The sequence below is a fragment of the Macrobrachium rosenbergii genome, chromosome 56 (genome assembly GCF_040412425.1).
Source record: "Macrobrachium rosenbergii isolate ZJJX-2024 chromosome 56, ASM4041242v1, whole genome shotgun sequence".
In the NCBI taxonomy this organism is placed as follows: Eukaryota; Metazoa; Arthropoda; class Malacostraca; order Decapoda; family Palaemonidae; genus Macrobrachium; species Macrobrachium rosenbergii.
This window is the reverse complement of record NC_089796.1, coordinates 13,905,076-13,917,748: the sequence shown is the minus strand read 5'-3', so window position 1 is coordinate 13,917,748 and position 12,673 is coordinate 13,905,076. Positions and strand designations below refer to the sequence as shown.

Below are 12,673 nucleotides of genomic sequence, written 5' to 3'. Positions count from 1 at the left end.
TGAGCCAAAATTGCTTCTGCTCTACATGTTTCAAAGGTTCTTGCAAGTTGCTTTTCGGTTGGTTGCGCTCACTATGATTTCAAATGGTATCGTTCAGCGTCTGCAACTGGACGTTTCGAAAATACTTTTAAGCGATTTCACTTCTTCGTTCAGAATATGACAACACGGAACGTCAAATAAACAAGAAAAGGCATTCGTTTTTCAAGACGCTTGTAAGATATCTTGTGAATCAAATACACTTTAAGTGTATTGAATTTGAATCTCGGTAGTATGTGTCCCATTCTGCTTTCAAATGGTATTTCATTTCCATAATGTATGTTATGACTTAAGCCTTTTCTACACTCATCAAGTTTCTCTTTATATTTTCTATTAATTTTCCTGCTTTTTAAATCGTTTTTCTTTAGCCTTGTTTTACACATCTCTTCTTATTTTTATTCTTCTTTTTCGGTGGTTTCCTTTTCCCATATTTATTTTTATTTTCTGCTTTTTCGGTTTCCTCTTTATTTGCGTTCCTTTGTTTTGCGTTTCATTTTTAACTTGTGTTTTAATCACTATTGCGTACTTATATCTTTTTCATTGGTTTTCTCTTTGCCTTTGTCATTGGTTTTTCAGCCATTTCTCTTTTCTTTGCCTTTTAATTGGTTTTCTTTGTCTTCAAGTTGATTTTCTTTGTGGCCTTATTTTTGTTCTTCTCTTTTCCACTGTAATGTCTTCTGCCCCTCACTATCATCTTTACTATCTGTTTATACGAGCCCGGTACATAAGAAGCATCTATCCGTCCAATCTCGCCAGTGTCATCATTCCTCCATTTTTTTTATCCCTGCGGTTAGAGGGTAGCGAGAGGATGAACCGGGATCCTGTTTCCATATGGCGATCCAAGAAATCCGAACCCTTTCGTACATATCACATTTGCATTAGAGCCATTGTATAACCCTTGATTCGGAGGGTTCGGTGTTAAGCTTCGATTCCCAGGCTCTCTCGCTCTCTCTCTCTCCCCTCTTCCTCCTCCCCGGCACCCACAACCCAGGGGTTTTGAACCAGCAGCTGTGACATTCCTGAGGGGATGGCTTCCAGTTAACGCAAGATGCCTGGCGCAACCGTCGATGATAGTATGGTTAATAAATGCATCCTTGACTCACAAGGGGTTAGCCAGTATGGGGTTAGCTACCGTCAGCCTGATTCCAGAGGTTAGCTAAATGGGCGCTCATATTTTCCAAGGTGGGGAGGGGGGGAATCTTAATACATACATAGTTTCCGGTATCAAGCAGACAAACACTTTTGACCCTTTGAACTAACAGGTTAATTCCAAAACAGTATCAGCGACTGCATTTAATGAATAATGAATATAAAGCAATTATATATATATATATATATATATATATATATATATATATATATATATATATATATATATATATATATATATATATTATATATATATAAATAAATTTTTTCCATGATTTTAGTGTGGGCAAGTGACCCCCACCCCTTTGCCCCTACGTATGGGCGCCCATGGGCTAGCCATCAACTTTTCATTGCCAAAGCGTTAACCAGTGTTACTCTCTGGTTCTGAGGAGGGTAGCTTGCTCAAACCCTTGAATCCCAGGTGCTTAGCCATTAACCTTGATACCAAAACTTAGTTTTAAACCCTTTATTTGTAAAGGTAGGTAGCCAGAATTAATCCAAACTCTTATGGTATTAACCAGTGTTAAACCAGGCTCCCAATTGTTTTAGCACGTGTTAACTCTTGACTCCCATAATCTGATTGCCCAATGTTAATGTCCCATTCCTAAAGAAGGGGGGGTGGTTAGCCAGAGATACACAATGATTCATGTGGAAATTAAGCAATGTTAACTCCTGATTCTCAAGAAGTTAGCCAATGTTAAAAACTGACTCCCGGAGGGCGTAAGTAGGGTTAACTCTAGATTACCAATGGGTTAACCAGCTTCAACACAAGTGTCCCAAGGGCATTAGCCAAAAATGAGACCTTTTTCACAAGTGAGTAGATCAGGTTCACCACAGATTCCCACAGGTTAGCCAGTATTCTCTCTCAACTCATAGAAAGTTAGAAGATTGAAAAACTTTAACCTCTGGTTTTCCAGGGGGTTAAGCCAGTAATAACCATTGACTTCTTTGAGGATTACCTAGTGTCAACAATATTGCAGAAGGACTAGAGAGTGAAAATCGTTGATTTCTGAGGTTTAGCTAGTACTAACCTCGATTCCCCAGGGAGTTAAACCAGTGTTAATCCCCAACAGGCTTAGCTATATTCAAAGGAGTTGCCCCATGTTTACCATTGATTCACATGGGATCATTTAGTGTAAACATCTAATTCCAGGAGGTACATCATTATTAACCCCTAATTTCAAAGGTGATAAGCCTAGTGTTAAAGCGAGAGTCATTTGTCAATTATCTTAATCTCATAATCTAGGGGAGCTAGTCAGTGTCACCTTGCAAGAAGTAATTCCCTCTACATCCAGTTGATCTTTGTTCAAGGACATATAGAATTAACTTTTAGATGACATGATTTCCAAATCTAGCTCAGGCGGCCCCCCCACCCCAAATAGTTTTGCTTAAACCAGAAAGGAGATATAGCCTTTTCTTATAAAGAAACGGGGAGAATTCCAAAGCTAACAATAGGTGGAAGGAACGGCCACAGAACCTGAATCTTAAGAGTTCTGGGAGCTATATGTCAAAAAAATGTCTTGGAAGCTTAAAATCATATTTTAAGATTTAAGAATTATTACTGCTATACATGTTGCTGTAGTACCTCTGTATGACTTAATGTGGAAAATTACTACACTTTTCATCTACTTTTGTATAACCTGAAATCTGGTTCAAGTTATTCTCCAGCTAAATTTCTGGTAAGGGAATTTATGTCATACTCTGCTATTTTTACGTTTGTGTTACTAAAAATTTATATGATTTTATCGTTTATTCTCTTTCCCACAGCTGTTGAAACACATGCGTTCGGACGGAGAGGACTCCTTCTGCTGGAGTCGTTGTACTTCGTCCTTGGTGCACGTTGACCTGCGGTGCACAAAAGTATCCCCAGTTGGTGTGGCAATCTTGAAACAGGCTCTGTTGACCAAAGCACAGATAGAACATGACAGCTTCTGCGACTGATTGTGTGAATTCCTTGAAGGGTCTTCCTTGTACTTTTTTTTTTATGTCTCTGGAAACTGGCTAGCGTGCCTCATCAACATTTAAAGCTGTGGAGAACAGTTCCATAGACAGCTGCCCCTGGTGCTTTGTCCCAATTTGGGGGGATCTAAAGTGAAAGATCTAGCACCTGAAAGGTGGGAAAGGGTAGAAAAAGGGCTCCCTCTAACACTTTGTCCATGAGGGTATTAGATCAAAGGCCCATGGAAGCTAGAGAGAGAGGAAAAAAGGGTTGATTTCATGAAAAAAGAGGGGCTGTTCTAAGCACTGTGATACAACAGGACTTCATCGTATAATTTTGTCCCTTGGCGCAACGGGTACATGTGAAGTATCGTTACATCAAGGGGAAATCTAGTCATCAGAAATGTAATTAATGTTTTACATGTTTCTCAAGCTGGTCACAAGCAATGCTTTATGCGTAATGATAATCATACTTATTTTAGCTGTTGTCTACTGGCAGTGGATAAGATTGCAAATCAAATTTAACGAATGTGTTGATATCCCGTTCCATAAGATATGGGCTACAGAACACACTGCCGAAATCATTGTGTTAATTTTAGCTTTGTTATTCCATTTCAGTAACTCCTTACGGTAGGGTGGGCATTATTTATCAATATCTTCGCTGGATACCAAAGATTTGATATATTCGTTGTTTTTCACGTTCACATTATAATTTTCAACAAAATCTATGGTGCTCAGGTTTTGCGGAGATGAAGTTTCGTTATAAATTGTCTTGAAACACTCAAAACTTACTTTATGGCATTACTGCGTATAGAACAAGATGCTGTTTATATATCTGGTAACCATGTTTAACATTATACATTTTATGCATAGCTAAAAGTTTACACAATTTTAATAATTAAATGCTGTCGATATTTGTGATCCGTTTATTGGCAAGGATTTCTTTTTAAAAGAAAGTAACAAGTTTTTTTCATGATTTTATTGCACTTCATGTCGGATTCTCCATAAAACCTGGAGTTTGATAAAAGAAGTGTTAAACACCATAACGCTGCAGAGTTATACAAGCATAAAAATTTGAGCCTTCCTTTTTATCTTGTGGCTTTTTTCAAGACTAACACTTGCCACTTGTTACATTTTGTAATAAGATACCAAGTTGCATTTTAAGGTGTACTCGGCGCAGTTTGATACTTTAATCCTGCGTGGTGGTTTTTATCCATTCTCAGAACCAAATCGGAACTAGTACCTCGCATTGTTATTGAATAATACGCTTTCTTTTGCTACTGTCAACTGCCAAGCGAGCCCAGAGCCATAAGCCAGGATAACTGATACCCTGCTTTTGAAAGATTTTCAATTTCATGGTACCGGTTTACAATCGTAACTGGCAACTTTTGCTTTAATGTCGTTTTAAAACCTTAATTGGCAACTACACAAGTCTCGTTTCAAAACTTGCAATGGATAAATATCGAACTCGTTTGTGAGTGTACTAAAATAACTGGCAATAATTACCGGTAACTTCAGACGCACTGATATCAGATTGAAGTCAATATTGGCAACTTATCGGTTTAAAATCATTACTGGCAACTATAAATTTCTAGCTATCTGCACGTAACGCACAACTAGCGATATTACATAAAATCATGCTTGGCAACCAACACTGCCCTGTGGAAATGACTCTTGAAACGGATACAGGAACAAAGCTTCTTATCTTGCCTTATCAGCGGAATATAGTATCAGATCGATACGTTATTATTAATACAGTAATGATGATGGTAAAGCTATTGGAGAATTTTATTTGGGTGCTTTATTTCTTTAATAAAAGTTTTATATATATATATATATATATATATATATATATATATATATATATATATATATATATATATGTATATATATATATATATATATATATATATATATATATAATATATATATATATATATATATATGTATATATATATGTATGTATGTATGAAACTCTTATCACACCGTGATTTATTTACAATCATGTAGCTACAAATGTCGTTTAATAACCAATTCACGCTACTTCGGGAATATCCCCCATGGGGAATTATCACTGAAGGGGAATTCTTCAGAGTGCTAAATGGATCAGTACCACCGGGTCTCGATCCTTCGACAAAGTACCTTCCAACGACTCCAGTCGACGGTCAAAACAACTTAGCCACCAAGAAGTAGCGTGAATTGGATATTAAACGACATTTATTATATATATATATATATATATATATATATATATATATATATATATATATATATATATATATATATATATATATAATATATCCACTTTCTCTTTTTCTCCTTTTTCATAATTATCTCATGCAGGTACTTTCATTCACAATCGTCACTTTGAGCTGGGCATTCGATGCCTAATCTACTTTAAATTGTTTTAACCAAACCATTTCATCTCCCATCACAAATTACATGATCATCACTGCTCTTGGTTGAATTTCATCTTTCTGCGCGAAGGCTATAATTGTATCACCCTTTTTTACTGCTTGTTTGTTGATATTACAATTTGTATCCTATTTTTTTATTTCCTGCTCTTACATTGTCAACTGGTCGGTGTTCCAAGCAGTAAACATCAATAATGAAGATCTACTGTACAGTTCGACGCTGTGCAAAGAAAGGGAACTGTACCCTTTTGCGTTTTTGCTCCAATTTTACGCTGCCCTGATGTTGAGTCAGTTAATCTATTCAGGACAAGTACCTCTTGAATAAAGTGGAGTGTGAATCGCCCCATATCAACGAGGTCCATATCGGTTAAATATCTAAGGGACCTTCTGGTCAGCAGTTGTCGAGTAATTCAACAAAATCCCACTGATTAACGTGCGATGCGAGCCGTCTCATATCAAAAGGGGTTAAAAGTGAAGGATATTTAAGGCAAGGTCTAAGGCCCTAGTTTAAGGTAGTGGTCCTCAATCTTTTTTAAGCGATGGCACCCTAACTAATGTAATCATTACCGTGGCTCCCCATCTTCACCATCCCACCATATCGCTTGAATTAACTTTTTCTTTAATGAATAAAACTATTATCCACACTCAAACCAACACCAGCACACCGCACATGCAGAAATATATTGTACAAACAAATTGAATATCAGAAGAATTAGATAATCATAATTAGAGTAGACACACTGATAGTAATTATATGAAGACTCCTGCAAAAAAAAAATTTCATTTTTTACAAATGTTCATTGAGATGATCCAGCCAAGATAAAATTCATGACAATCTTGCAGCACCCCTAGGCTCTGCTCGTGGCAGTCCGGGTGGCACTCCAGGGTGCCAGGGCCCCCAGTTTGAGAATCACTGGTTTAAGGTCACCTTAAGTTTGGTTTGGATAGAACAGACCCCGTGCTCAGGCTGTCAAGAACGCGTGGTCAGGCTGGCCAATCTAGAGCCGGTAACAGGCTGAAAGGTCGTCAAAGAAAATTAAGTATGAGTAAAGGGTAGAAAGAAAGGACAGAGGAGCAGCCCCACCCGCTATTTTAGTTTCAGCACGGTTCGCGCTTTACAATTGTTCGGACCCAAACTGTATATTTATACATTTTGTGGTATCTTTGGGTAATGTATTTCAATTAATAAGACTGAAAAGACATGGTTAAAAAATTTGAATAGAGAGATTTTATACTCTAAGTAAATATATTTATTGATTGATTTGTTCTGGTGTTACAAACTGGCGTCACAACTACAATTGTAAGCGACGTCGGATTAACGTAACTGAAGTTTCTTTCTGGAACCAAAGCTTTACGTATTACGTAGCACGAATACTGTACGTTTCGCCTTAAAGTTAAATATTGGTGATGTATATAATTATAATTTATGATTTGTTACGTTTTTGTATTATTTTTGTAATAAACTAGAGGAAAGAAAATGAAGCTTCATTTCCATACCTTTCATTTCTATGCTTGATATATATAATTATACCTCTCATTTCTATTCCTGATATATACAGTGTAATTATTAGCTCCAAAAATACAAGTTTTTCTTTTATAATGCGCTGAGTAAAGCTTATTCTGTTGGTTTGAAACCTCAAGTGAATTTCAGCTTTCAACAGCGATGGTAAAAAATCACTGACAATTTAATATTATTCCGAGGTGGAATTAATCATAAAAAAATAATGCACAGAGAAAACACGTTTTAATAATCTCGCATGTATAAATTAGTTTTTTGCTTTATATGCAATTTTCAATCAGGCAGACGGAATGGGCAACTTGAATGTCCTACCTAGCCTAAAAGATAAAAAGTTTTGTACAACTCAGAAACTCCTACTCTCCTTTTAATAATTTAAAATTACTGCTCCTATTATCATAATAATGTAAATACAGCGTCAAAAATAACCCAAATAACATTACTTACTCGTCCGAAGATCGGACCAAAGCACCTTTATTCTGCGTACTTATGAAGGGGCCCAGTGGTGAGAAAAACTGGCCCCGGGATGGAAAAGGGTCATTCTTAAATCACAGAGTTCATTACCAGTAAGATTCACACAAAAATAAAACAAAAAAATATATAATTAAACAGGACCAGCCAAAAACATGTTAGCTAATATTAGCAAAAGCTACCACAACAAGAGAAATGCGCAAGGAACACTAAAACTAATAACGACAGCTATGAACTAGGCTACGTAGAGTGTTCAGAAACAGTGAACTTCTGCCAAGGCTGCGGTGTGATCATTTCAGGGAGACAGCAATGGTATATAAATGAATGTCCGGGATATAGCCTAACCTAATCACCGCTTACGCATTCCTCTCATCCAAAACCTAATCACTTGTTGCCAGCCGCACGGACCAGCTTTGGTGTAATATTTATAAAAATTCACATCTGACTATCTCCGCTAATCCTCTTAACAAACAGACTAGCAAAGAAACCGAGCCAAAAACATTATTTACTTAACAAAGATCATGAAAATGAGCATAACAATAGTGCACTGATTTTCAATGAGGGACGTGACGCATGATACATATATATTTGCATCTATATAAAAATTATATATAAATATATAATAATAATATATACGGTCTACCCCAACGCCAAATCAAAGTCCTTCAAAAGAAGGCATCGTGCTTACCCAATATAAAAAATGGTTAAAAGCACGTTAAACGAAGAACATATACATATATTATATATATATAAAAAAATATATATATATTATATATAATATATACTGTATATATATATATAAATTATAAATGTAAATATATAAGAATGTGTATATATGTATATATACAGTATATATATTTATACATGTATAAATATATATGTATTACGCGTCATGTGCCTCACTGAAAATCAGTGCACTATTGGTATGTTCATCAGCAATTTTTTCCTCAGGCTTTCTCTGGTTAATTCACCACCTGAGATAATCCAATAATCCAGTACAGTCCCTCGTCTGAAGATCAATCACAGATTCAGTGATATTGGTAAGCGCAAAAATGTTTTTATAGTCCTTAAATTATAGTTGAATTCTGCAAACCGAATTTCCTTTCGAACCATTTTTCTGCTGTGTGCATTTTACTTGAGAAAGACGTTGCACACCGTTGTTTTAATTTATGTTTAAACTCAGTTTAATGTACCATATATATATATATATATAGATATATATATATATATATATATATAGAGAGAGAGAGAGAGAGAGAGAGAGAGAGATAGATATATATATATATAATTATATATATTATATAATTTATAGACATATACATATACTAAAAATCATGACGTTAAGAAGAAATTGTGGCCATTACAATTAAACACATACTCACACACACACTATATATATATATATATATATATATATATATATATATATATATATATATATATATATTATATAAATATACCTCAACACCAGAGCTGCAGCTCTCGAAATCATACTGTAGGCGTCCAGGGAAAGGCACTCGATACAATTGATAGTTTATTGCTATGCCGACGTTTAAACTAGTGTTGCATCTTCCAAGGTTGAAATACAGCGAGCTGACTCAAGAATTATTCATAAAAAAACATTTATTAAAACAACTATTTAAAAACACTACATTATTATCTCATTTAAAACGTTAATTCTTTTAAAACTATCGGCCTTGGAGATGCAACAATGTAGTTGTGAAACGTCGGCATTAGCAATAAACATTCAATTGTATCAAGTGCCTTTCCGGACGCCTATTTAATATATATATATATATATATATATATATATATATATATATATATATATTATACCATTTATTGTGTATATAAACATATGTATATATATGTTTGTGTGCATGTCTGCATGTTGTAACACCAGACGTATTAATTTCGTGCTGTTGACATTCACGCAGGGTACGAGTAATATGCATCCTAATTTAGTGCCTACGTTCAGGATGTGTTGCAATTACTGTATCGCGGTTTCTTTATGTATATCACGATGTGTAATCCGCTTGCTACCAGTTATACTTGGGAATCCTAAGGCACAATAACATAAACTCAAGTTACAACGCAACAAGCTAGGTGGTGCAATGTGCTTTTGAAATCATGAAATATTAAAAACATACGAACATTAAAAAGCTCAACACTTCTACACTGAACGCTGCTGTAATAGTATTAATAAACAATTCCACCGACAACAGCTTCACTCGTATATATGAACAATCAGAAAAACGGAGGCGATTTCCCATTTGCGTTACTGAACTTTTTCCTCTTTGAATCTACCTCGCCAAGTTTTATAACAATCTTTTACACTTTTACAATCCTATCTGCAAAAATGTTAGTCTTACATCATCACCATCAAGATCATTATTATGAGACTGCAGAATATGCACCATCCACCTTTAGTGTCAGTTTCTACTCTTTTTCGATTATCATAAAAGTGAATAATGCATCTACTTCGGTCTCTTTACCGAAACTCTTTAAGGCGTTGACCTTTTATTTTGAGTAACATTACTGGTGCAAACATTTGCCTGTGACGTTTCTAGCTGAGTTAACAGCTGATTCACCGGCAAGCCCGAGATGCTTTTTACACCTACTGGTATTATCTTGACAGGAGTTGGTCTCAAGATGGAAATAGGGCTGTAATATTTCTCAGATGAGGCCCAGTGCATGAAAACTTTAGTCATTATATATATATATATATATATATATATATATATATATATATAATATATATATATATATATATATATATATATATATATATATATATAATATTACTCTATTATGCATGTGCATAGCTTGAAAACAAAAAATTAAAACGTTACATAATGTCCAAGAGGAATGAAACAAAAGGGGTACATACATACATACATACAAACAATATATATATATATATATATATATATATATATATATATATATATATATACAAATTATAATCCACGGTAAAAATGGACGAGAACCCCCAGCCTATTTCAAGGTCATGGCTCTCTAGGACGGGGTAAGCCCAGCACAGTATTCAAGATCGTGTTGGGTAGGACTTACAGGCTATTATGAAATTTAGGATACCGAGGTCCTAGGAAGCGCTTGGAGCTCTCGTTAAGTTCTGCCTGCATGAACTTAAAACGAACAGCAGATCTCGAACCCACTTTCAGCAGCAAATTTTGCACTTTTTAATTTTCATTAAGGCGAATGCCGCCCCTACTACAGTTTTTTGCAATAAAATTTGTTTGAAATTATTATCGTTATATAAACGACGTTGACTCAATAGAGCTGACCTCTAATTTTTGTGTGCTCATCATCAAATCATGAGTAACACTCTTAGTCAAACATACAGTACATGTGACATTTCTAGTTCCATTTACAGCTAATTCTTCAGTACGCAAAAGATGCTTTTTTTATACTTATCCGTGTTATTTAGACAAACAGCTTTTATGACAAGCAGCACATATGAAATAAAGGTTCTGATGATACACGAAGGTAAAGCGGAGCACGCAACTCTGTGCACCAATGCACAACCACCTAACGTGTGAATGGCATCAAGTTGCCCTGGTCTCTATTCATTACGAATTAACTGTAATTTGTAATCAAATGAGATATGTTACTCTTAACTGTAGGTTCGAACTTACATTCGCGTAATATGGCGAGTTCAGCACACTGAACAGTGCCAACAAAGACTCCAGCTAACTCCCTGAAAGTCTGGCAAAACAGGATGTAGGCTAGGTCGTGTTAGGTTAGAATAGGTATAGGCTCAATGTCACGGATTGGGATACGATAAAATTCATACTCGACGAGGCCCTAGAAAACGCTCGGGGTTCTTGTCAATTTAACCTACTACATATACATTAAATTTAGGAACAAATCGTACCTGGTTTTCCCTGATGACTTTGACTCTCAACATCCTAATGAATCAGAAACTTCAAATGGACGCCATGATGAAATCAGCTATCCCTTGGTGTCCAGTTCAAAGTTTTTGTCAGTAGACCACGAATTGGATGGCCATTCACTTTTCATTTCAGTCTAACATTTTGTTTGTTGGATTTTGCAGGTATTGCTACCTGCAGTGATAAGCTTCCACACCCATACCACCCTACAGGCCTCTACAACAGGTCCCAGCTCGCCGTACAACTTAAATAGTAACTCGCTGTATACGATACTGTTTGATTCCAGTTGTTAATTGTTAAATTTTCATTTATTTTTCAAATAAAAACACTATAGTATACACTACTGCAAAAAATTATATTACATTCACATTTTAACCATTTATTAAAATTGTTCAGCACTAATTGGCAACTTTAATCAGGGTGTCGAAATGTCTTTCCATACCAGAGACCAGCGCGCCAATTACACATCAAATTGGAAAAGCTTGCGAGGTTTCTCATCGAAATGAAGATTTCCACCGTCACGGCACCTCTCGCTGATACGCAGTTATTATCCATTAATCGTGACTGTTGGGCTTACAAGTTGTTCTTGACAGTAAAACAATAACAACAACAACCGCAAATCAGTAAGTCTTTCGCAGCAACTTGGTGATGGGTTCGGTCGGTGGCGAAAGAGACGAGATAAATGATAATCTATATCATGTTAATATTTTTCCTTCGAATTATTAATGTAATTTAGTTTGAAATGATTTATTAATATTGATTAGTTATTCTATAATAGCTAACTAAGAAAATCGCAGAAAAATATATTTCTTATTCCGATTAGAGTTTTCCGGTAGACACTAGCTTGACCTCCGCGTAAATGGCTAAACGTGAACATTTGGTGGAACATTAATTCTAAGACGTGAATAACAACTGAATCAGCCCTTTCTTATTGTCCTAACGGTAAGTGATGATAGTGATCATTATGAGAATAATAATCTTCGAGGTATATACATAACTGCGGTAATAGCAAAAGAGGATATAGTGCTGTAATGATGGTAAGAAGAATATTGTTACATCTGCTAGCGTAGGCCTACTGAACGGTTAGACGGAAACCGCAGTTTTAGGCATTGAAACCATTTTCACGCTCATTAGGGCAACCATCACCAAAAATAATTGGGCTTCTGGTGATTTCTATGCTTAGATGCTTGTGACATTTTACTAAACATTTTGATAACCCCAAGATATTTTTTTTTACT

The 12,673-nt window shown here is 35.5% G+C and overlaps 1 protein-coding gene across 1 annotated transcript in view; it reads left to right on the top strand.

Moving 5' to 3' along the window:
- The window catches only part of LOC136836101 (uncharacterized), a 48,617-nt gene extending 44,041 nt beyond the window's left edge, over positions 1 to 4,576 (top strand). The window contains exon 6 of the mRNA XM_067100082.1: positions 2,953 to 4,576. Coding sequence (XP_066956183.1) covers positions 2,953 to 3,126 — 174 coding nt within the window. The 3' untranslated portion in view covers positions 3,127 to 4,576. The remainder of the gene's footprint in view (positions 1 to 2,952) is intronic.
- Positions 4,577 to 12,673: the final 8,097 nt, after the last annotated feature.